The sequence below is a fragment of the Ceratotherium simum genome, chromosome 16, assembly GCF_057802395.1.
Source record: "Ceratotherium simum simum isolate JZ-2026a chromosome 16, ASM5780239v1, whole genome shotgun sequence".
NCBI classification, from domain to species: domain Eukaryota; kingdom Metazoa; phylum Chordata; class Mammalia; order Perissodactyla; family Rhinocerotidae; genus Ceratotherium; species Ceratotherium simum.
Window position 1 is genome coordinate 16,842,169 of NC_141915.1, and position 27,085 is coordinate 16,869,253.

At 41.6% G+C, this 27,085-nt stretch overlaps 1 protein-coding gene across 1 annotated transcript in view; it reads right to left on the reverse strand.

Moving 5' to 3' along the window:
- VPS53 (VPS53 subunit of GARP complex) overlaps positions 1-27,085 on the reverse strand; it is a 152,981-nt gene that overhangs the window by 109,323 nt on the left and 16,573 nt on the right. Inside the window, exons 5-7 of the mRNA XM_004433325.3 lie at positions 7,778-7,864; positions 4,103-4,218; positions 2,059-2,178 (exon numbers count right to left, since the gene is read on the reverse strand). Coding sequence (XP_004433382.1) covers positions 2,059-2,178; positions 4,103-4,218; positions 7,778-7,864 — 323 coding nt within the window. The remainder of the gene's footprint in view (positions 1-2,058; positions 2,179-4,102; positions 4,219-7,777; positions 7,865-27,085) is intronic.

Consider the following 27,085-nt stretch of genomic DNA (forward strand, 5'->3'; position numbering starts at 1 on the left):
GAACGGTTAAATAATCTGTGGTGTATTATACTAGGGAATTCTATGCATCAATTAAAAAGAACAAGAGGTCTGTACATACCAATGTGGAAAAATCTCTAAAATACATTGCTAGGCACAAAAAGAAAGTTTCAGAATGAAGCACATGGTATGAAATCATGTATTTAAAACAAAACAAAGCAAAACAAACCCACAAACTGAAACTACAGATTTATATAAATGCACAGATAAAAATCTGGAGGACACGCATTAAGTTGATAGTAGTAACCACCTCTATGGGGAGCCCTGAGATTTGAGGAGAAGCTAAAGGGGACTTAAGTTTCATTGGCATATTGACTATTTTTTGTGTGTGTGTGAGGAAGATCAGCCCTGAGCTAACATCCATGCTAATTCTCCTCTTTTTGCTGAGGAAGACCAGCTCTGAGCTAACATCTGTGCCAATCCTCCTCCTTTTTTCTCCCCCAAAGCCCCCGTAGATAGTTGTATGTCGCAGTTGCACATCCTTCCAGTTGCTGTATGTGGGACACGGCCTCAGCATGGCCGGAGAAGTGGTGCCTCGGTGCATGCCTGGGATCCGAACCTCGGCAGCCAGTAGTGGAGCGCGCGCACTTAACCACTAAGCCACGGGGCCGGCCCTATTTTTTCTTCTTCATGAGGAAGATCAGCCCGGAGCTAACATCCAATGCCAATCCTCCTCTTTTTCGCTGAGGAGGATTGGCCCTGGGCTAATATCCACGCCCATCTTCCTCTACTTTATATGGGATGCGGCCGCAGCATGGCTTGACAAGCGGTGCGTGGGTGCGCGCCTGGGATCCGAACCTGCAAACCCCGGGCCGCGCAGCAGAGCATGTGCACTTATCTGCTGCGCCACCAGCCAGGCCCCCAATATTGACTTTTTAAATAAAGAAAATGTATATATGTATTACTTATATAATTAAAAAGAAAGAAATCTAGGAAAAAAGAGGCCTGTAGCAATTAGGCCTTATAAGAAGGCAGAATTGAAAATGATGGCTCCTGCTAAGTACCAGCCCCTTCGTTTCTTCTTTGCTGCAAAAAAAGGTTAGGATTTGCCAATTGTGACTGTCTCTGTCTTCTCAGTATTCTCCCTGCTGCTATTTCTAATAGAAAAGGCATTAAATTCACCACCCTTCATCCTCTTTTAGAATCCTCATCTTCCTTCTCTCTAAGCATCAACCTTTCTTTCTATTGGCTCTGAATCCGGGATTAAAACTCAACAGAAGTAGGAAGAAAAGAATAAAGTTAAAGAGGCTAAGGCATCATTTTGTCACATACGAAATTCTAGTGGCAGACCGTATTTTACAAAGATTGCCACAGCAATATATTCCATCCCATGTGCTCTTTTTACCAATGTGACTTTGACATTCCTCCCATTGAGGGTAGAAGAGACTATGTTCCTTCCTCTTGAATATTGACAGCCTTGTGACTACAGAGGTGACCCTATGTGACTTCTAAGGCCTGATTCTCTTGGGATGCTTCTTCCTGGGGCCCAGCCACCTCGCCATGAGGAAGCCCAAGCAGCCCATGGAGGACAACCCAGCTGAGCTACCAGCTGACAGCGAGCACCAACTTGCGACCCATGAGAGAGTACCAATAGTGCCCCCTCTTGAGCTGCCCCAGCTGAAGTTGCATGGAGCAGAGATGAGCTGTTTCTACTGAGCCAGGCCAAATCACACAAGCAAAATAACTGTTTAAAGCCACTAAGTTTTGTGATGGTTTGTTACAAGGAAATAGACAACTGGAACAGTTTCCCTCACAAATGTGGACAACTGAGAACTGTCTATATTTACAACTCACCAGCTGCCACTCCAATGACGCCAGGCCAGCAACTACATAACATAGGTTGCTGTAGAAGCAATGGTAAGGAGTTGCTAAGGGGTATGGTAGAGGGGACGTCTGCATGAGAGAGAGTCAGATCAGATGACATGTGAGGTTCTTCCTACAATAAGACTCTACAATGAACACACCAAGCTAAGTGCTGAAGCACCTCCTACCACCATCTTTTCTTACAAGGGAAGATCATTTTCTCCAGTGACATTTTACCTTTCAGAAAGCTGCCGGATCTGTGGAATTCCCATATACTTGTGGAAGTGTTCCAGAACATTCATTACACCCTGAAGAAGATTAGCAACTTCTCCATACTGTCTTCGCCTGGTCATGGCTCTGCAAAGGAAATAAGAAGCGGAAAACTCTAGAAAAACATCAAGGACACAAGATACAGATATGGAACAATCTACTCTGAGCTCTAAAACAGACATCAACTCAATAAGTATTCACTGAGCACTGAATATATACGGTGTAGTGCACTGGGGAAGTCTTGGTCCAAATCCTCAAGGTGACATCATTTAGCAAGGGAGAAAGCCAAGTAAACATCTAACTAACACCAAGCAAGATGAACTGAGTTCTACATAGAAGTACAAGTTATGTGCTGTGGGAGATACAAAAGAATGTGTGAGTGATGGATTCTCATTGGGTGGTGGGAAGGGAATCTGAGAAGACTATAAATTTGGGATTTGGATTGGGTATTATGGGTTTAGCAGGCTTTTGACAGAGAAGGGGTAGGGATATTACTATCTGAGGATTATAACATTTGGGCAAACCAAATACATCTTCCCCGGATACGACAAAGAGCATTTATATGCATTTACATGTTACTCAAATCTGTAGATTTTAAGCTAACGTTAAGTAACTCTGTGTCAGATACGTATACTTTCCTTACTGCTAAGGTTAATGAAGCTTAAATAAAAGGATGCTGATAAAATCACAGCAAGGAAGGACAACTATTAGATCTATATTTTTCATTAGAGTTGGGCTTTTAGATTAAATGTATAATTTATGACTTCCCCTAAGAGGCATTTAAAAAGATAGGATCAAGTTCAAGCCAAGGTGTTATGTTGCTACCACTGCCTGGTCTGACAGTTTGGTAGGAAACACTGAGCATCTGGGGAAAGAGACAAGGAAACTGCTCTTCCCGTATCCCACTGGCCTGTTGATCTCTCTGATCACTACTCGCAGGAGAATGGACCAGGGTTCACTGAAGCTCATGCAACACCTGAGAGAGATGAGGAAGGAGTCTGACCCCCTCCTCACCCAATTTTGGATACTATCTCTAAATTTCTGTGAAGATGCTCTTTCTCTATCCACACATGAGATTACACTAAGGCAAGAGTAATTAGCCTCAGACAGACCACAGAAATGAACCGGCATGTCAGAATTTTTTTTTTTTTTTTTTTTTTGGTGAGGAAGATTAGCCCTGAGCTAACATCCATTGCCAATCCTCCTCTTTTTGCTGAGGAAGATTGGCCCGGGGCTAACATCCGTGCCCATCTTCCTCTACTTTATATGTGGGACGCCTGCCACAGCATGACTTGATAAGTGGTGCATAGGTCCACATCCAGGATCCAAACCTGTGAACCCTGGGCTGCCGAAGCAGAGCACACGAACTTAACCACTATGCCACTGGGCCAACCTTCCCGGCATGTCAGAATTTTGCTAGTAAAAGAGGCCTTTAGATTACTTCTTTGTGGTAAATAATCAGCTCTTCCTTTTAATACTATTTCTAATGTCCTTGTGTATCATTCCTTACAGATCCTCTATAAACCAGGCAGAAAGCTACTGTCTTTGAAAAAGTGGGTTGAACAAAAAAGTGGGTTAAATGATAAATCAAAGATTTGTTTCCATATGGTACATTCAATGACAGTGCAACTCAACCCAAAAAGGGGCAGGAAAACTTGCCAAGGCAGAGGCTGTAGGACGCGATTATGGGCTTGAATCACCTTGTTGGCCTCAGTGGTAGAGATCTACCACATGTAAATGATCCGTACTCTTGGAGTCATTCTCCACATGCTTTCTGGGTCCCTTTCAGACTCCCTTGCACCTCACTTCAAAGTTTCAGGTGTTTGTTACATTTTGAATACAGAGGGCACAAAGCAAAAATGGTGACTAGACATGTGAGACCGATTTGCAGAAAGTAGGGCAGAAGAGTGAGACTTCTCTGGCTGAGAAGTAAATAAACCTATGACACCATTTTCTTTATGTGACACATTCATTTCCTGTGGACCCAGAAGAGAAAGTCAACACTGCTTACTCGAGGGAATCGACGCCACCTGCCAACATGTGCAGGTGGTTCAGCGTTGTGATTGAGGTGGTCAGGTGGCGTTTGGCATGATCTAGCTGCTTAATATCGCGGGTGATTTCTTTAACCTACATATTGAAAAACCATAGGAGAAAAAGAAGGAAGGTTAAGAAAGATGTAAATCCATCTGCAAGTAGCTCCACAAGAAAATAATGCAAATGAAGCAAGGAAAAAAACCTCAGATTAGCCCTTGGAGAAAACACAAACATTCTCATAATACATAATGAAAATAATTTCCAATCAGCTCATTTAAATTTAATTTGGCATTTCTTCAGCAGACTTTACCCAGCGTTACTAAATCCTCAATTGTGAGAATGAAATGAACTTAATTTTTCACCCCAAATGGGGTGATCCAAATAGCAATTTAGTATGGAGCATACAGGGTCCAGGAGCCAAGCACAGCATATGTCCTCTTGAACAAGGTCAGAAAAGTATGCCTTCTCACACCAGGACTACTACGTTCAGTATAAAATGGATACTTTTAGTTGGCTAATTCTACTGAGATGGTCTTTATTCATGGAACCAGGGTTTATTTGCCCAGTCTCCAGCAAAGCAAAGATTTTCCCTCAAACATCAAGAAGACTAAAATCGACCCTGGTAACATAAGCCTAACATGTAATGTCATAGAGGAGAGGCGCAGTCTTCAGGGAGTAAGAAGGCAATTGGGGGAGTACAACTCCAACAATGTTGATCCAGCAGGTCCAAGAGGAAGAAACTCTATATCAGGGAATACAAGCATATTTCAGTCACTACATAAGTGCGTTCAGCAGTGAAGTGGGAACAATCTTCCAACTTTACTAACACCTAGGTGGAAGCTTCCACTAACTGCGTGAGTCCATGCTGACCAAGCAACTTTCTGAAGGGCAATTTGGTTTCCCAGGTTCTTTGATATCTGGAGGGAAGGGAGTGACCTGGATACCAGGCACAAACATTCTAGTCCCTAGAAAGATATATCGCCTGTTAAAAGTGAAAAAGCCAGTAGTGACTTCAGTTCATGTAACCGGATTTTTTGGAGTTTGATCACCCTGAGTGAACTCATATAAGCTGCACAGCTCAGCTCCACACCCACAGACTCGCAACGTTGACCTGGATCTTAGCAGTAAAAAGCCTCTTTCATGGGGACTTCCTCATCAAGCCTGCTCTTCCTATAACCCTCAGGCCATCAAAATATCTCTATTTCTATTGTGGGGAGAAAAAAACGGTTAAGGACCTACCACCTCTTTACTGAATAGCTGAGTTTGGGGAAAAAGAAGATCAGCAGTGGAATAATAAACTAGATTAGGAGTGTGGCATTATAATCTGATCACCCACTTCTAGCACTGAAATCGTCATGCTCTTTCCCACAAAAAACCTCCATGCCTCTTTCTGGGTTCCTCAGCTCCACTGCTAATATCAGGGGTCTTTAACTACTGTATTAAAAGTCAGTTATCTATGACTCTTCTCACTCCTGCATCGTTAGTCAGTCATTAAATCCTGAATATTCTTCTTCTGCCTCATCTCAATAATTTGTCCCTTTCTACTCCTCATTTAGGCCCTTCCTGCTCTGCACCGGAGCTGACTGGTCTCTTCATTCCCCGTGTCTCCCGTCTCTCCCCATCACATACCCTGTGCTTCTCTAGACAAACTGAACTATTTGTTATTCCCTAGACAAAATTCTTAATGGCAGCTCATGCAAGGGTGCTCAGGTCAAACTCACAGGAGACCACTCTGCAAACAGAACACCAGCAGTTACTTTACCATAATTATTACCCATGGGCAGCAAACAAAGGACAGAACACGACATGGCAGGTCTTGGAGTCAGACAGCTCCAGGGTTGAATCCCAGCTTTTCCACTTACCAACTCTGTGTCCTAGACCAAGTTGTTTAGCCTCACTGAGGCTCAGTTTCCTCATCTATAAAATGGGTAATCATAAAAATAATAATGATAATACAACCTAGTTCATAAGGTCGTAGTGAGGGCTAAATTAGGTCACTTGTATGAAAGAACTGGCAGAGTGCTTGGTGCACTGAAAGAGCTCAACGAATGTCAGTTCTCTCCTCAGTCCTACCTCTTCCCCCTACGAGCAAAGCACTGTCCAGGAAAGCAAACTGCTTTAAAATAAACATCTACTATCTTTAGAAGCAGCCTACTCAAACTGTTATTGCATCCCCCCTTGGCTGGAAGAGAGAGCGTAGTCCAGAACAGCAGATTGGAATCATAAGGATATCGATGAGTAAGACACCTGAGCACAGCAAACTCTAGCAAAAGGTACATGTGATCGTGTCACCTGAAAATCTCACTGAGTGTAGCGCATTCTTGGAGAAAGAACCACAAATCCAAATCCCTCTCTGATGACGTACGGCCTCCTCTCAAAGGCTATTTAATTCTGTGATGAAGGACAAATATTAATTATTTTTCCTTTGATGAAAGAGTTCTCTTCCTTGACCCCTAGTTTGGTAGTTAAGGTTCCTAACACCACCTGCCTGAGAGTAGGAGCAGGAAGAGCTAAAGGTAAGAACAGCACAACTAACACTTCCTCAGTGCCTGTGTACTCTGCGCTGTCTCATTTAATCCCCATAATTCCACGAGGCACACAGGAGGAAACTGAGTTATAGAAGGGTTAAATAACTTGCTTAAGGTCACAGAGTTAGTCCATAGAGGGGCTGGATCTGAACCCAGGTCATGTTTTTCACTACTATATCAAACTGTCTGTCCCCCACCCCCACCCCAATGGCCTCAGCTGAAGGCGTGGCCCTCCCATCCCACACTCCATATTCTTCCCCATCTTGCCAAATGGCCAATGAAGAGAACTGAAGGATATATGGAAATGTGACCTCGGATCTGCTCCTGGAGTGGATTATAAGGAGATGTAGGGAGAAAAGTCTGTAAGGGTTTGGGAGTTTTATAACCAAAAAAAGTAGAGAAAAAAATGATATTAACAATGGCTTCCATTCACCAAGCAACTAACACAAGCCTAGTACTATGCTTGGTGCTCATTTAATTCTTACAACCCTTTGAGGTAGATGTTATTATTCTTATTTTACAGTTGAAGAAACTGGATTCAGAGACAATTCAGAGACATGACCTTACATTACATAGTCAGAATTTGAGCCCAGGAGCGACATTTCACAGTGCCTCCCATGGAGTAGGAGTGGGTGAGGTGGGATTCTTGGTCGGCAGAGGGGCCTTCTGAGTATATCACCAGACGACACACTTTTGTAGAGGGAGAACTTAATCAAAACCATAAGCACGTATCATGGCAGGATACATCCCACCTCCTAGATCTGGTACCAGTTTTCTGGTGATACCAAGTTACATGTCAAATATCTTAACTGAGAAATATGTGATATAAACAAATGAGACAGAAAGGAATCCAAAATGACTAAGAAACTATTTTGGGGAAAGAAGAAGAAAACTTTTCCTATTTAAAAACAGGGTTGCAAATGTAGGGCAGCAGGGACGGTGAGTCACCGCACGTCTAGCAGCTCCTCCTGAACTGATCTGGAACATACTCACAGGGCTTGCTTTAGAGACGTGGCTGTGCGGTTGGCAGCAAGTGGGAGAAAAAGCCCGTTAATTCGTATGCGTGGACAAGAAGCTAACTTCCTCTTCTCGTGCAAAAAAGTTAGGAAGAAACCTGAACTCACCATTTGCTCCGATTTTTCTGCTTTGTCTTTGATATCTTTGATTTTGCCAAAGAGTTGCTGAATAGCTTTCTGGGCCTCTTCAAGTGCCTAGAATAAAAGAAATAAAGAAAAAACAAGAAGCAACACAAGACAGCACTTGTCACTATACTGTAATCAAGTCTAGCCTCAGAAGAAAATTACCATAAAGCTCTCGATTCATTGCCCTTCTGCTGACAATTTTACTAGACCCAAGTAGCAGAGACAGAGTCCGTATTTAGAAACAGACAAATACTCAGGATTCTTGCCAATGTGCATCAGAAAGGTTTAATTTAAAAACTAGACTATCTCCCTCTATCTCAGTGATTACTACATTTTATCGATGACAACAGATCAACAGGACATGCACATCTGTGCGTGTGTGTGCGTACATGTGTGTAGTAACCTTCAAAGCCTGTAGAGAAACAAAAGTGGCTCTGCATTAGGGGAAGCTCTGAATTTTGGAAGTTCCAGAAGATTATGCCTTCAAAAAAATCAGGACAGTACATAGGGACTCCAGAACTGTGGTAAACCTTAAAGACATTTATAGTACCCCACGGGAAACCTATGAAATGAAGTTAGAAAAGGACATTTAAAGCCAATGGTGAGCCAAATGTTTCCGCTGAAATAAAAACCTACAAAGACGGATGCCACACATTAAAAGTATTACAACCCACAGTAGCTTCTGCGAGTAGGGGAAGCAATATTCAGGAGTTGTGAGGGTGCTAAAGCCACACACGTGTAGAACAGACATACTTATAAAAGATGCTGCAGCCAAAAGAAGAACTCATGCTTCATTTCTTCAAAAGCACTTTATTTATTTTGGATTTAAGAGTGGCCTGTCCTAACGGGGCCTCACAAGCCCTTTATAAATGTAGTGATAAAGCCAGTGTAACCCTAGAGCTGTGTGTGGCCATCTCTGCCTCCACAGGGAACAGCCAGCCTCCCTGAGAAGGACAGCTTCACAGGGGAAAGAGGAAAGCGAAGCTGAGAGAAAGGGAGTACGACGAAAGCCCTGACGGAATTCTCTGAACCTCTGCATTCAGCTGTGCTCAGTGGAAGAGCTACCTCTAGACTGCGAACTAACACGTTTTCTTTTTTGCTTAAAAAACATCCTCAAAAAGCAAAACTCAGATGGCTTCCTCTGCAGGAAATTCCTTGTTAGAGGTAGAGACTGAATCTCCCTTTCCTTCCAAGGTATCTCAGGCTGTCCACTCCTTCTGATATCGGGATTCCTTTCTTATTCTGGAGCTTCTTGCCCTGCGTGTGGCTCAATCTCAAACACAGCTTTCTTTGGATCTTCCTCCACCTCTGGGATTTACAAGTTTCACACGTGGGGACAAGGACTCTCAAGTGATACACGTTTCTATGTTACCGCTTCTGAAGTGAATGTCCAGAAGCTCCTCTGAGAAGTCATTCCTGAGCCCATCTGTTGCCAAGTCTGAGGTGACGCTATCCAAGCCGCTGCTCACGCCACCTCCTGGGGCAGGCGGGGTCAGCGTGCGTTTGCTCTGCTGGATCGCTTGACCGATACCCACAAAGGTTTGTGAGCAAAGGAGCTTTTATACTTGTAATTTCTGTCACCTGGACACAGGTATTTTAATCATCAGAAACTTTAGTCTTGGAACAACAGTTGGCATTGCTATCAGAGCCAAAAATTCATAACTTGCGAAATTTTACCTAAAGAGTAGGAAACAATCAAAAGGGCCAATGGAATGGAATTAGGTTACATGGAGCAGCTCCTCTGAAGCCCATTCCACAAAACGATGCCTTACTCAGCAACCGTTTCCACTCAGTTTCCCACCAGCCTGCCTTTCTCATTCCAGGATTTAGCACCCCTGAAACAGCTGTGGTGTAGTGAGAAACCCTCCACTTTCCAGCCAGGGGGCAGGAGTTTGAGGCACCTCCACTGTCACATACCAGCTGTACAACCTCTCTGGGCATCAGTTTCCTCGCCTGCAAAGTGGTGATGATGGCACCAACTTCCGGGGTTGTTGGGAAGACTCACTGACATAACAGGTGTAAAAAGCTGCACAAATATTAGGTTTATTTCTAGGACTTACAACCAACCTGAGCAAATGCATGTATGCATATACGCATAGATAAATATATACATAGATAGTGTTCTCCTCTGCCCACACCTTTCCCTCACGCACAACCTCTAGGCCTGCCGCTATCCCACACTTTCTATCCTAAGGCACTCCCTGAGTGAGTCCACGCTGACTCAATCCACCTCCCCCCTCCCGAGAATTCTCTTCCTCATTGCTAATAGTCACCTCTTCAAAACCAGGATACAAGATTCTTTTGAACATTGCTTACTGCCATTCTGCCCAATCTTAGATTTCATAAGATAATGACAAACTAAAATCAAGTTCCAAGAAAATAGCAATGATAAAAAGGAATAAATTATCAGATGTCTATTTACAACCAAAGGAGTAAACCTTCAAAACAAAATGTCCAACACAGCTACTGATCGTGTACAAATCTTTTTTGTCTCCCATGGCCAAGTTCAAATGCCATTTCTTCTCCATCCCTTCGCCCTATTTCCCTTCCCTCCCAATACCCTCTCTCCCACAAACACACATGCAGCACACAGGAGAATCAATTCGTTCATCATCTGGGTGCCTGTGGTTCTTTATGTATACTTAATATTCGCAATAATTTTTTGTGGGTCTATCTTTTGGGTGGACTATGAGATCCTAGAGGGCAGGGACCCTCATTCATTGCGATTGCCTGATACCCAGGGCAGTGCCCAGAATAATAGAGTAGGTGCTCAAGAAGTGTTTATTAAGTTGAACTTTAAAACCAATCAATCATGGCGTACACAAACACACACACACACACATACACACACTCACTCCATCTTTGTTCTCTGGAATAGTCAGGTAACACATTTACCACAATTATGGCTGTACCAGCATTTCAACTGCGGACCTTTTTTTAAGCAACATAAATCAGTTTTGTAATCCTCACACACCGAAAAAAAATACTGGGTTAACGAACCTAGGAAATTAGACAGGAAAAAGTTTTTAACTTGCCATACCATTACATTCTGTAAAGTTGTGGCTACAGTAGTAAATTACAGTAAATAGTAAACAGTAGTAAATTGTTTTTTATATGCATGTATTTTTTCAGAAGAACTCCATCCATCTCAGAAGCTCTCCATATATTCCCTCCCATCCTCATTTAAGAAAGGTACTTTTCAATGATTGTCTCTTAATAAACTATATTTTTAGATTATTTCAGATATTTTTAAACATTAGGTTACAACTTTTCCTTCTGAGATAACTGCAAAATCATTTTTTATTTTGGCCATGTTCCTCATGAACTAGAACCAATTTTAATAATCGCTTTATTCAATCAACAAACACTCAACTGAAGATGCAGGAATAAAAAATATAATTTCTGCTCTCAATGAATTTATAGTCCAGTAAGACAAAGAGACAAGCTAATAAACAATAAGAAAACTGAGACATGATAAAGATGTGTACAGAATGTCATGGGAGCCCAGAGAAACCATCACGAATACTGTCGTTTTGTTTGTTTGGTAGGAAGAGAGAAAAGGAAGGGAGGTCCAAGAAGCCTTCCAGAAGGTCACAACTTCACAACTTATTATTTGGGCCAGAGCGTTTTAAAATAACAGCAATGAGAGCAGCATTTACTAAATAAAATGCTATTTTTCAAGTCCATACTCTATCATAAACAAATTCTCAATTTCCAGGGCTCCACTGTCCCATGACTGTAGACTATCTATATCCGAACTGTTACTCTGAATTCCTGGGGCAGTTATAGTCCCAACTATATTAGTTAGCATTTCATTAATTCACTCCTTATATCATTCAACAGATATTTATTGAAGATCTTCCACATGCCAGGCATTATTCTAAGCACTGGGAATCCGATAATAGACAAGACAGACATGGTCTCTCTCCTCAAGGAACTGTCCTCCAGGTCCCTGTCCTCAAGGAACTTAGTTTGAGAAGTGGCAGGTAGGAGGAGATATTGGAATAACAACCAAATAAATGAATAGAGAAGAAAATTTCAGAGTGTGAAAGGTACGATGAAGGAATTAAGCAGTGTGATGAAAGTAAAGGCAAGGGTAGTCATAGAAGGTCTCGTGAGAAACAGCATATGAACTGGAACCTGCAGGATGAGGAAGAGTCAGGATCTGTAGATCCGGAGTAAGAGAACTCCAAGTAGAGAGAACAGCAAATAAAAGATCTTGGTATCTGGGGGGACCAAAAAGTAAGGCAGTGGATGGCAGGGTGGTATGAGAGTGGCAAGTGTTAGAAAATAATTGGAGAAGCAAGCAGGAGCAGAGCATGGAGGGCCTCAAAGCCCTGGTAAAAAGCATGGGGATTTTGTACTAAGCGCATTGAGAAGACACTGAGGGTATTAAACAAGGGACTGGCAGATGGTTTACAGGTGTAAAACACTGCCCTGGCTGCTATGTGGCAAGGGGGCCACACACAGGCAGGAGTCAAAGCAGGAGAGAAAAAGCTCTTAGGAAGCTGCTGCAGCTGTGTAGGTGAGAGATGGTGGAGCTCTAGCCTAGGCGGCCAGTGGTGACGGAAAGAAGGGGAGCAATTTGGAATTTACATGAAGACATAACCGGCAGGACTTGCCGATGGACTAAATGTGGATGAGGAAAGGGAAGAATCGAGAATTATTCTTAGGTTTTGGTTTGAAAAGCCAGTGAATCACTCCATTTATTAAGCTAGGGAAGACAGAAGAAGGAATAGGTTGGACAGGCAGGTGTGTGCGGTGGTGGTGGGATTGGAAATCAAGAATTCTCATCTCAGTATGTTAAGGGTGCACAGCGTATTTGACACCAAGTGGAGACATCAAGTTGGACATGAATCTGGAGTTTGGAAAAGAGGTGTGGGCTAAAGATTTAAATTTAGAAGTCATCAGTTTGTAGCTGATACCAAGTCTGTAGGACGGGAAGAAGTCACCTAGGAAGAGAGTATAGATGAGACGAGACAAGAAGGGAAGGGAAGATGGCCCAGGGCTGAGCCCTTGGGCACTCCAACGGTCAGAAGTCTAGAAGAAAAAAAGGAGAGAGTAAAGACGCCAGAGAAAAACCACCAGTGACATGAAAGAAAACCAGGGACTGTGGTGTCACAGAAGCCAAACAACAGTGTTCGAAGGAAGAGGAAAAGAGTGATTATATCTTATGTTGTTGAAAATGCATGTAGGGGGCCAGCCCCGTGGCATACCAGTTAAGTGCCCGCACTCTGCTACTGGCGGCCCGGGTTCAGATCCCAGGCGCGCACCAACGCACCCCTTCTCCGGCCATGCTGAGGCCGCATCCCACATACAGCAACTAGAAGGATGTGCAACTATGACATACAACTATCTACTGGGGCTTTGGGGAAAAAAAAGGAGGAGGATTGGCAATAGATGTTAGCTCAGAGCCAGTCTTCCTCAGCAAAAAGAGGAGGATTAGCATGGATGTTAGCTCAGGGCTGATCTTCCTCACAAAAAAAAAAAAAGAAAATGCATGTATGATTAGGACAGAGAATTGGCAATGAATTTGACAACAGGGAAGTCACTGATGACCTTGACAAGAGCAGTTTCAGTGGAGTCGAGGGAATGGAAGTGGATGGTGATGACATGATGAAGTGGAGACAGTGAGTAGAGAGCAGGGGTCAGTAAATGGTGGCCTGCAGGCCAAATCCAGTCTGCCACCTGTTTTTGTAAATGTTTTCCTGGAACACAGCCAATCCCATTTGTTTAGTATTGTCTATGGCTACTTTCACCATACAATCCAGAGGTTGCAAGAGGGACCATATGGCACTTAAAGTCTAAAATATTTATTATCTGGCCCTTAGAAAAAGTTCGCTGACCCCTGGTTTAGACTATTTTTCAAGAAGTTTTTGCTATAAGAAGACAAGAAAAATGAGGCAACGGATGGGGTGAAGGGAGAAATTTTTAAAGATGAGAGATGCTTGTGCATGTCTATTGTGGGAATGATTCAGCAGAAGAGGAGAAATTGATTTAGGAGAGGGGAGGTAATGGGATAACTACAGCAGAGAAGGACTTTTTTATAATGTTCTTGATTGTGTAGTACTAGCTCTCTAACACGGCTGTAAGTTAGAGTGTGGACCAAGAATATGAATGGCATTCTTATATCCCCTATAATTGCCAGGGGGTTGCCAGAATGACAGGCCTAATTTATGACTACTATCTCAATATAACTATTAATAGCTCCTTTCTCACTCTCAAATCATATGGTCACCTCACCTATGGCATCTAACCAAAGCTAGAGCACAGGTGGAACGCAACAAATATTTGCCAACTGATGAAAAATATCGTAGGGCACTTTTCAGAAGAGTACCTTTCAGTGCTGAGACTACTGCTCTGAATGAGGTGTGCTGACACCCATGGTTTTCTCTAACTTCAGGCACAGTTATAAGCAGTGTTCAAAAACAGCATCACACTTTCTGTAACTGTTATCTATTTGGCTAACCTGGAGTCTAATGCCCAAGATGCTGTAAGGGGTCTGTAAATTCTAAACCCACTGGAGCCTTCTAAAAAATGCTGGGTCGTGATGTAAAAAAGCACTACAGAGGCCTCTGCAGGCAAGTGCCCACCAGAAAGGACTGACTTTTTGGGCACAATCTGTACAGAATTCTGTGCTATTGTCGGTCATGTCACGCTACAGTGATGAGCAGATGGGATTATAACCACCATCTTCCAGCCAAACACCCTAAGACATAGGACATTCAGCTAAGAAAGGCAAAAAGGGCCAAGCTCTATACTTAGATCTAAGATCTGAAGAAGTCTGCATGATTCCTTCTCAGAGAAAGGGTTTCTATCCCTATTTCTCTCTTATTCTCAATCTGGCATCCTACCAGAACTGTCTCTGCTGAAGGAACCACTTTTTTCTCCCATCAAACAAATAAGATTCACACAATCTTACATTTCACAGTCCTAAAGAAAGACAAACTGTCTGCCAGATTTTGGGGGGGCTGGAACACTTTTGCTTGTTATAACAATGTACTCAAGTCGAGGAAATTTAATATAATTCATTCTCCAAGGTCAAAAAGGTTCTTCTGAAGCGTTCACTTCATCAAGCAAGTCCATTCTCAACACACATCCTAATATTTGATATCTAATCTCTAACAATCAATTACACAGGAAGAAGAGTGTTTTGCAATTGGAAGACTCACAAGACTTACAAAAGGTTAAGATTTTATTTTTTAAAAAAACTAAAATACTTTTACTACCTGGCTAGTCAGAAAATGTCCTGAAAGGAAGATTCTGGCACTGTCTCTAGGCACTCTTTAAAATAAAATGGGGCTACTTTTCCATTCCAAGCTGTATGTGGATTAAAAACAAAACTAATCACCCAAAAATGTCTGCTTTCAATCTACCGTTACTGGAGTTTCTGAATTGAGCACTGGAGCGTGGCTACAGTCTGCATTCGAGGGTGTTATTAGGAAGCAGTTGCTATAGTGGTCCTCTTTAGCAACTCAAATTCTGCAATTGGGAGATGCAGAGCAACCCACTGAGCTAGCTAGAAGACTCAGCAGAACCAATCATGCTGTCTCTGTATTTTTGTGCATCATTGACTGTAACCATTATTCTTAATGTTCCTTGCCTCCTGAAGTAGACTCTGAACTGGCTACCAAAGCCACACTAGGTCATGTGTGCAGAAGATAAGCAGTATGGAACCTGGCATAGGCTTTACTGCTTTCTTCTTTCATCTGTTAACTTTTTTTGTTTTTTTGCAGAACTGTTGTCTTCCACCTGTGTAGACAGAGGGGATCTGAGCCAATGGAAATGCCTTGAGAAATTAACATCCCCTCTGGCTCTTAGATGCGTCTAATTTTGCAGTTTGCTCTATTAGAGAATTATATTGCCTTCACCCTGTGAGTCCACAGGCAGCCGTTAAGAGAGTTTAAACTGAGATCCCATTTGTTGCCACTGCCGGAAGGAGGAAAAGGTTGCTCATTTTCAGAAGAACTGCAATGGCTTTATGTTCTTTGAAAAAATGAGGTGCTAATAGTCAAGGTTACTGGGAAGAAAATGTATTTTTTTCTGTTCTGCTATCATTTCTGTTCTCCACCTTTACATCTGTCTGCCAGTTCCCTTCCTATTGTTTCGAAAAGCAATGTATTGTATTAGTAAAAAGCAAGGGTTTTTGAACTGGCAGGCCGAGATTTGAATGCTGGCCTTGCCATTTACTATGTGATCTCTGTCAAGCCACTTAACCTCTAGGAGGCATAGGCTCATCATTTCTAGAACAGGAGTAATGGCATTTACCTCAAAGACTTTATGACAGGAAGGAATACAGGGCTTAGTAGTGAACCCAGTACTCTTCCTTCCTCCTAGGAATCTTCCTCTCACCTGTTCTTATAGTCTGCTATCCCAGAGGCAGAGCAGGCCAAATGGAGTTTTCTGTGACTTTCCAGAACGAATTGGGAAAGAGATTTCATCTCTCTCTGGTGGTAGGAGCCCTAAGATGTGAAATTGAGCTAGACTGCAGCAAAGTTCCCCAGTAAGGGAAGGAGGCTGGTCTCCAGGTAGAGATGATGAAGCCAACACACAGTGCGAGACAGACACAGAAAGATCCTGAGGATTATTGCAGTCCTGGGCTTCAGTTGTTTTACAAGTCTAGCTGTGACACATTCTTCCACAGTCTGACTGCTCAACTTCTCTTTCAAAACAAGACACAACAAGAGCCTTCTAAACAATCCCCTTTTTGCCTAAACTAGTTTGAATTGGGATTTTGTCTTCTGCAACCAAGCGAGTCCTGACTGAGGACTCAGCTCATAGAAGGGGCTCACTAAATGGCAACTATTAATATTTCCAGATCTCCTAGATGGAGTGTGATATTTCAGATGAAGGAAGCCAAAGGTTGTCGACCCATCTTTTAGAGCTTTATAAGTAAGCTGGTTGAGTTCAATATCTACAGGCATACGCAGAAGAATGGCTCATGGATCAGGGGGATGGTCTCTTTGAACCACGCTGAAAATGGGACATTCTCCAGGAAAAAAAGTTTCAATCTTTTATTCTTTCCTTCAAAAAAAAGTGAGTGCCTGGGCCAGCCCTCGTGGCTTAGCGGTTAAGTGCGTGCGCTCCGCTGCTGGCGGCCCAGGTTTGGATCCCGGGCGCGCACCGACACACCACTTCTCCAGCCATGCTGAGGCCGTGTCCCACATACAGCTACCAGAAGGATGTGCAGCTATGACATACAACTATCTACTGGGGCTTTGGGGGGAAAAATAAATTAAAAATTAAAAAAAAAAAAAAAGTGAGTGCCTACTATGTACTGTGCTCGATACTGAGAGAAAAAGATCACTAGATGGGGACACATCTTTAAAGAGATTGTAAGGAATACATACAAGAAAGAAATAACTATAAGATCAGAATGTACAAAGAGGTACGATTAAAAATGCCATAATCATTTGGAAAGCAAGGGACTCCTCAAGAGAGCAAAAACATTGCTGAGGGCCTCCACATCTGATGAGCCCTCAACACATCCACTGAAGGTGGACTTCTATGGGTAAGTAGCCTCTATTTATGGAATATTCCTTCCTTTGATACTGCTGGCCACCCTGGCACCACTGAGAGCTGTTGCTATGGAAACAGGGCACCCCCAGCTGGAGCAGAGACGCTTTAAGAAGCCTCAGCAATAATAACAACACAGCCCATTCCTCACAATGGTGCCAAGCTGTAGCAGTGGCTACAGGAATCTCACGGCCGTGGATGGCGGCATGTGTTCAGCATTGTGCTTCCCTGTGTCCTAGAACATGCCAGGTACCTTCTAGTCTGGCAGCCCTGGTCAACGCCAGATGGGCACCCGTTAGATGAGAATCATTGGTGTCAACACTAATTTCTCTACAGTCCATTCAGGAGCCTTCAGTACTAAAGCACGGATTTCTTTCCATGTTTGTGAACTAAAAGAATGTAAAAGGCAAAAGGAGTAATTCTCACCTGATTTGTTAACATGTCCTCTTCCACCTAAGTTACTTTTATTTATGATTTCTGCAAACCACATCCACTGAAAACATGAACCAAAGAGTTCATTTTTATTGTTTTTAGGAGACAAGCCAGAAGTTGAAGTCACAAGACGAGGCTGGGACACAAATTCAGCAGTGCCCAAACAAGACTAAACATTCACATTTTAAAGTTCTGCTTATATCTGTTATCATCCATAACTTAAACTATGTTGGTTCTGAAATAGCTAGGCATGGTGAACGCATTCATGCACAGCTTCCTCTGATGAACTGTAACCCTGCAGAAAGAGTGCATTTAAAGCAACAACTCCAAATGGCAGAAGAGGAGAAAATGTTTACGCAAAAGTCTCGGCTGCTTTTGTTGAATAAAAGGTACAGAAATTCAATACTTTAGGAAATGGGGCACATTTAAAGGAACAAGTTGTCCAAGTTTAACAAAGAACTACTTCCTACAAATCTCTAGGACTTCCCAGTTGCCAAGTTAAAGGTTACTTACTTCATTCTAATCCCCCATATCTTACTATCACTTCTAATTTTAGTCACTTAATAACTCTCATCTATAACATGGGGGTCTTCATTCAGAAGAGAACATTCTTTTGTGGTGACATGTGGATGTTCCTTCAGCTGATTTTTAGAGACCCTTTCTGTACCTTTAGGCTATGGACCTCCTTGGGCTTTCATCTGAATGATTTTCTCTTCCTATTTCACTTAATTCTCTTCAGTACCACAGGTGTGCAGTGAACACACAGTTCCCTCCTTTCATCCTTGAGCTCTTCTCTCAGTCCAACTTCTTCATCGCGCTGGGCAGGACCCAGCTGGTTAACGAGGCCATGGTCACTGTCAATGCTTGGATTCCCTTGTGAATCAGTTAAGTTTTTGGGTTCTACAGCGAAAAAAAGTGGCTGCCAAACCTGCTTTTAAAGTTTGTCTCTGTTTAAAAAGAGAATTTGGTATGGACAAGTACACAGCATACTGGGAATCAGAAAATCTGGATTAACTCATCAAGTATGATTTTGGGCAAGTCATAGAACCTATCTGAGCCTGTTTCTTCATTTGTAAAATGGGGAGAATAACATCCATATGGCTAATTCACATCTCTGTGAGGATCAAGTAAAGTAATATATGCAACAATGTTTTGTAGAAGGTAAGGTAAACATAATTATATTGTAATAAAACATTAGCATTATAATCAAGACAAATGACTAAAAAGGTACCTCCTGCCAAAGCAACTCAAAATGTGTCTTTGCTTTTAGTGAATCAATCAAGACATATTAGCCTTACAACAGTACATTCTTAATTCTGGAGATCCGGGTAACTCCAGGGCTGATAACTGCTACCGGAACCTGACCACGAGATGCTAATCCAGTCACCAGAAATCTCCAAAGATCTTCTGATCTCCAAGTACTCAAAGAAAGAAATAAGGAAAAAAAAAAAAAAGGTGTGGCACTTGGCCCAGCATAAATGATATTATCATAGGAATAACAGTTGATTATCTGTCCCTATTGCTGCCATGTGACTGAGAACAAGAAAAGTTCAGAGGTATGACAAGGAGACAGGAGTGAGTAATTAGGTCTGAGATGGGATAAAGAGCCCTCAATTCACCTCTTCTTCTGCTTTATATAAAAGAGAGCATTTAGATCATCAAATTTACCTGTCAGTAAGTATACCTCCAGAAGAAATGTCCTCCTTTTAGTTGGAGGCCATTATGAGAGCAGCACTAATAAATTCTGCCTAACATTCATATTCCAGATATCACATACAGTACCTAGAGATGAATACAGAATCCGTTCAGAGAATCCACAATATGACATGGAAACAAAAATCAGAAATCCTGACATGTGATCCAATACTATAAGAAGGATGATAAGTATCTTGTATCTTTCAGAGCTTTCATCTAAATGACTGTAGAACACCAAAACCGACTAAAAAAGTATTATCTCTGGTTCTGCAAAATTAATCTCCTTCCAGAGGAGACCTCAGAGTCCAAATTAGAGCAAAAGAAATTTTATAGCTATATTACAGACTTCTGAAAATAGGGATTTATAAATGGAAATGTTGACAGAACAACCACAGCACTGAATTCATACTGTTCTAAATTCTGTATTTCCATGGATGAAAGAGCAAAGAGGAAAAAGGAGGTCAAGTTCTTACATGAAGACAGAGTTTCAAATTCCCATCCATTGTTTAAACATATCTGAATGACTTCTGTCAGGGACCTGAAACTCAGAAAGCTTTGCACCGTCAGCCGTAATGTTGCAATTTTTCTAATGTGCAACCTCAAACTAAGGATGGAATTTTCCTTCCAAAATCACTAACTACTAGCAGTCAAAAGCAAGAGGAACCTGGGTAACAGCCAGAGCAGTTACAGTAGTGATGAATGGCATTTTCCTCTTTAGATGTAGAGACTCCAGTTTAAGCTTGTGACTGCCTTTAACATGGAAACAAGCAGACGGCAAAAGTTATGCTTGACCTTCTTTCTTGGCTCCTGAAGGGTGCCAATTTATATGGAGATGGCTCAGAAGAAGAATAAACTTCAGTGTTCCTTCTTGGCACACCGTTTTCCTAAAACTATTTTCAATAATCGTGTTGCACACAAGTGGGATTTGATGTGTTTCTAAGGTCAGGAAGAAAATAGTCCAACTGCTGGACTTACTAACTAAAAGAAATAATCATGGTAGTTTTCTCTTTTGGAGAAGGCAGATCACTATTATAAGTTACTGAACACAAAAACTTAAGACTCTATAGCTAATCTGAAACACATAGTCTGCATGGATTAAATAAAGACAAAATAGGAATGCATGTTTGCCTAGTGGAAAAATAAATCTATTAAAGCTCAGAAAAACGTGGAAAAAAATGTTTCCAAAGAGATTAAATATTGAAATGATTAAAAATTACCATACGATCCAGCAATTCCATGGCTAGGTATATACTGAAAGGAATTAAAAGCAGGGACTCAAACAGATATTTGTATGTCAATGTTCATTACAGCATTGTTCACAACAGCCAAAAGGTGGAAACAACCAAAGTATCCACGAACAGGTGAATGGATAAACAAAATGTGGTATATATGCACAATGGAATATTACTCAGTCATAAAAAAAGGAATGAAGTTTTTGAACATGAATGAAAATTCCAGATAAAAATACCAGAATTCAACAAAACATTAAAAGGACAATACACAATGACCCAGTAGGTATTTAAGAACGGTTAAATATTAAAAAACAAACAAACAAAAAAAAACTAAGCTAATCAATGAAATGGAGAAGTCATATGACCATATCAATAGAAGCTGAAAAGGCATATGATAAAATTCAACATCTCTTTTCTGGCAAACATGCTTAGTGAACCAAGGTCATGGGGATAACTCTTTAACAGTCAAGGAATCTGGAAACAAAAAAGGTCACACTTAGTGTCAGCTCTAGAAGAGAAGGGTCTTTGCTTTGTTCACTGAATTAGCCTCAATGCCTAGAATAGTGCCCAGCATACAGAAGGCACTCACTAAATATTTACTGAGTGAATGAATGAACAAATATACTAACTATAGTCACTGTCATTAAAACCAGAAAAAATTGCCTGCCATTCCTACTTATTTAACACTGAAATATTATTCAGAAAGAGCATTTCTAAAACTTCTATATCAGGATCCCTTTATTAGAAATTATTGAGGGCCCCAAAGGGACTGTGTTTATGTCGGTTATATCGATTGACATATACCATACTGGAAATTAAAACTGAGAAGTTTAAAAAATAGTTATCTATTAATCCATTTAAAAATAACAATAATGAACACATTACATGTTAACATAAATAACATGTTTTTATGAAAAATAACTATATTTCCCCCAGCAAAACAAATTTCTTGAGAAGAGCCGCACTATTTCTGTGTCTTTGCAAATATCTTTAGTGTCTGCTTTAATAGATACCAGCTGGACTCTCATATATGCTTCCATATTGAATCTGTTGTGATATGTTGTTTTAGTTGACAAATATGATGAAAGTCTGGCTTCACATAGATATGTAGTTAGAAAAGGAAGAAATATTTTAATATCCTTTTCAGGTACTTGTTGATAATCCTTTTTGAAACTACATCAAATCTTGAAAAGTGGTAGATTCTTAAAGATTAGTTGCAATGTGAAATCTGAAATCTTATTAATGAACTTATCATAACTATGCTAGATTAAAATCCATTAGTCTGGGCCGGCCCTGTGGCTTGGTGGTTAAGTGCGCGCGCTGCGATGCTGGCGGCCCGGGTTCGGATCCCAGGTGCGCATCGAGGCACCACTTCTCCGTTCATCCTGAGGCCGAGTCCCACATACAGCAACTAGAAGGATGTGCAGCTACGACACACAACTATCCACTGGGGCTTTGGGGGGAAAAAATAAAATAAATAAAATCTTTAAAAAAAAAAAAAATCCATTAGTCAGTTTTGCTTTTGCCAAGGATGCAGAAAGTTGGAAAGAGTGCTCTTACATTAACAATGAGAAAAAATAAATAAACTGCAAAATCACAACTTTTCTTGAGCTGAAGGCAACCAAGTATCCTGAAATCCAAGGAGGGAAAGGCTCTCCAAGAAGAGATGGGGACACCCAAAGACTGTCTTATACATGGCAGAGCATAAGGGGAAGAAAGGGATGCTATACAAGCAGATAGGAAGGAATCAACTGGGATTTTTAACATTACTAATGGCCAAGTGCAGGGCTAGTGCAACAGTACAGAACCTCTGGGAGCTGTACACTGCACACACAGGTTAGTTTGCACCCACTCTCAGGCTCTTTCCCAACACTTCTACTGGGTGCTCATGGAAAATACTGCAGGCAGAGTGGGAGACCAGAAAGAGCCTCCTTTCATGGCACAGACGTGGAGGACGGGATTAATGGGCACTGTAGGAAAGGCATGAAGCACTGAATACCTTCACCCATGCTCAAGCCCATCGCTCAAAAGCCTTAAATTCCTGAGTGAGGGGCGGCCCTGGCAAATGTCTGATGTAGGTCTTAAGGACAGGACAAGAGCCTTTCACCATTTCTGATGCAACAGTAGGCGTTCTGGACCACGGGTAAGCTGTACTGCTATTTTCATTCCCAGAGAACAGCCCGCTGAGGGACAGTAGGGAGGCTTTCAGAGCAGGTAAACCTACAGTTGCTTTAAAGCCGGGCAGTAGGGTCGGAGAGGAGTGAAGCTGATGGAAAAGCCAAAGGAACTTGACAAATGCCTGGGTGCACAGAATTAGGAACACTGATATTCCTGTGGGTTACGTCATAATCAGCAGCAGCAGTATTACTGCCATTTACTAAGCACCACTGAGCCCAACATTGTGCTCGGCGTTTTTAAATAATCAACTCTAATCCCCACCACTCCGGTATTATTATCTCCATGTCACAGATGAAGAATCTGAGGCTCAGAGAAGTTAAGTAACTTGTCCAAGGTCACACAGATAGAGAGTAGCAGAGTCAAAATTTAAATTCAAAGCTCAATTTTCTTCATTTGACCAGGCTGCCTTCTAATGTTACATTAATGACAACGTCCAATTACCCCAATCCTTAGAGAATTCAAATAAAATGTTCAGTCCTGTACACAGAGGAGAGAGAAGAAAGCTGTTTGGATTCTTTACAGGTTGTCTAAAAATGAGAGATTTTAGAGGACAAGGGGCAAAGCGTTCCAATACGAAGCAGACATGTCACTCTGCCAAAAAGCACTATTCAGACTCATGTGCAATAAACAGGATGAAGTGTGGTGATAAGACTGAACCCAGTCACTACAGTACTAAATGATGGAGATTCTACAAGTCTTTGCCTCAACTACAGTCAACAGTGCTTTAGAAGCAGGCGAAATTGAACATTCACTTGAATTCAACTTGTCAAACAAAGGCAAGCCGACCTTGACCTCTGCACCAGATATAAGAAATCCTGGTTGGAGAGTGGTAGAGAACCCCAGTCAAAACCAGGGACACCGTGCCCCTACAAGAGACTGAACTACAACCTGACTCGAGCACTGCCCCACTCCAGCACCGACTCCTAAGTCATTCTCAGGCCTTAGCAATTTCTAAAGTTTAGTGTTATCTCCAGACATTCTGAAAAGTATAATTCAAAAAAATTAAAAAGAAACCAAAAATGCCTAACCATTCTTGGCCACTAATAGGAAAACTTGAGCCTACACTTCAAAAGTTCCATTGCTTTAGATTTAGTATGTTTCACGAAGAGGAAGCAAGTGACAGCTGCCTTTTTTTTCCCCCAAACTATGTATGGTCCCTTTAATACTAATGCCATTTATTTTCCTCCATCAGTTGGCTTCATTTTCTTCCCAAAGAGAGGATGAGAGAAAGGATAAATGTGAAGTGATGGAGGGGAAGAATTCAAACCACTCTGCTAGTGAGCTGACAATTACAAATTCATAATCCCACATAATGAAGATCAATGCTATGCTGTGAAGTTCCACCATCTACCTAGTTCAGGGTCTTGGAGAGCACAATTATTTTTGTTCTAACAGCTGAATTAGATGATATGCTAATTTTGAGGATGAAAAGCAAAGAACACTTTCTCTTTGAAAGGCAACATGCTCTGCTGATTTAGTTAATAAATCTATATGATATCTCTATGAAAAGAGAAGAAAGTAAGTACAATTAGCCTCCTTTTCTGAGGAAAATCAAGACATGGAAAAATTAAGAAACATGGCCCTGGACAGATACCAAGGACAGGAAGAAATCCTTTGTTTTCTGGCCTGGCACTTTGTATTAAAACGAGGATAAGGAAGAGAAGAATGAGAAGTCTCTAATAACATGTCATACGGCTCTGAACCCATCCTGTTCAACCTTTCCACCTACAACTTGAATGAAGACATAGAAAGCTTGTCTGACAAATGCGCTAATGATAAAATGGGAAGGTCATCAAGATTCCAAAGGGTCTCAACAGGCTGGAACAATCAAGCAAAACTAGCAAGATGAAACCCAGGGTGAGACCCATAAAGTCCAGCACTTAATTTCAAAGAATCCCTTAAACAAATAGAGGAGGGAAAAGTTTAAAAGCAGTTCATATGAAAAAAGACCTGGGGCAGATATTGCCAACTGTTGGCCCACAGATGTGTTTTATTTGGCCTTTGCAGTATTTGTGAAAAACATTAAGCCAGCATTTAAAAATTGGGAGAGTCACAAAAAAATCCGGATTTCCAGCTTCTCTTGAAAAACTGATAGATCTGGCAACCCTAGGTCTGCATTCAGCCATGACAACAATTAGTTAGAAGTGAGTTGTGGCTGTCCCCTTTAGACAGGCCACTCACTCCCCCAATGGGTGCACATGGATGCATACTGGCCTGCTGAAGCCATTTAGTTACTTTCTTAGCTTTGTGGGCATCTGTTTGTTAACTCTTAACCTAGGAGTTTCAGATAACTGCCAACTCGATAGAAGCCAACAGTGTGATACGGCTGCCAAAAATTTCACCCAGTCCAAGATAATGGAAGAACAGTGTCTAAATCGGTGGCCCTTAACTTTTGAAGAGTCACAGACTCCTTAGAGAATCTAGAAAAATCAAGGAGTCTTCTCTCCACAAATATGTCTATCCATACAAAAATTTACAATTAATTTCAGGGGGTTGACAGACCCCCTGAACTCCCCCAATCTAGAACAAGGAGGTAAACTGTCCCACTGCATGTTCACACAGTATGTCCACCCCTGGCCAGGAACCACATTTGAAGAGAGATGCTGACAAACTGCAAGGCAACCAGCATGATAAAGGGTCTGGAAATTATATCTTAAAGTTGAGGAAACTAAGAATGGTTAGCCTAGAAAAAGGAACACTCGGAAAGGAACATAATATCCATTTTAATTTTAGAAGCTGTAATAAGGAAAAGGGATTAGGCTTACACTAGTCCAGCTGGCAGAACTAAGATCAATGAGAAGTTACAATGAGGTCTATTTTACTATTTCAGTTCAGTCTAAGAAAGAAGTTACTTACAATTAAAGCTGTACAAAACTGGAATAGATTGTCCTGTGGAACAATAAAGTAGTGGGTTCGCCATCACTGCAATCATCCAAGCAAAAGCAGGATAATGAAATGTCAGAGATGTCACTGAAAGGGTTCCTGAACTGGGTGGAAGGTTATACTACAATTATATAAAGCTTCTACCAAATCAAAGTTTTAGTGAGCAGAACTAGAGATGGCAATAATAATTTTCTTCCCCTCCCAAACTTTAGTCTTGCACTGATGCAATAGTTACATGGTAGCCAAGCACCAACTCAAGAGACAGAAGCCCATTGCCCCATCTTCTCTTGGTGATTCTCAGTGACCTTACTGGGATGTGGCCAAGGTCTGGCCGCTCTTGAAATTTCACATGCCAACTTTTTCTTCTGCTACCCCACTCCTCTATTCACCTCTATTTCTACCTACATTCAAGCTATCCATTTTAATTCTTGGGAAGCTGCATAAGTTTCATAGCATATCAGATCATGTACTTATTGAACTGACTCATCCACAAAATTTCAAACATGTGGGCATTTAATTAAAGCTTTCGCCTGATGATTTCAACAGATAAAAATGGGGAGAATTCCATGCTGTATTAACTTTGTATGGGCATCACAGTCTGGTTAGAAGAGGTCACAGACTAGACCACTTCAAGTCCACCCACATAGGAGGTGGTCAACAATCATAGGCCCTCCGAAATGCGCAGCAGAGTGCTAACCAGGCAGCTGGTATTTCAGAAATTTCAAGAAACTAAAGAAACTGTCTCACCGTGTCTTCAATTTCTAAATCACTCCCTCCCCACAAATAATCTTTGAGTCAGAAACATTGCTTTTCAAAAAGAACTTTTCAGCTAAAAATGTCTTTTGAGACACCATGAATGTGAAGTAAACACTTTCCCCTGATTTACACAGATTAAAAAGCACATCTGTTCTGGCTGAACACAATCAAGATGAAATTTATAAAAGGAAAACTTCCTTTTGTCCATATTACTGCTCTCCTCCTGAGTGTTCCTCAGCAGCTTAGGAAACAAGTTCTGAAAGCAAACTTTTCCTCTGTTCCAGGGAAGAGGGGAACCTGGGGCCTCTTGACCTATAAAACTCAGTATTTTGGAACATCCATAATTTTCCCAAGTCTGTGCCAGTCAAATAGAGTTTCTCTTCAGCAAACCACCAGCCAGCTGGGGCTGGACAGCAAGGCTTTCACCCCTAGGAGTTGACAAGGATAGGACTCAAGAGCTCCCTGGAAAAAAAAGGTCTCTACTTCAGCTTGCATTACAAACTGCTGGAAAAGACAGATGGAGGGGATGACAGGAAAAGCAATTATTTCTTCTGGGCTTCCTTTCTGTCTGGATTCTAAGGAGACGAATACAAAATTC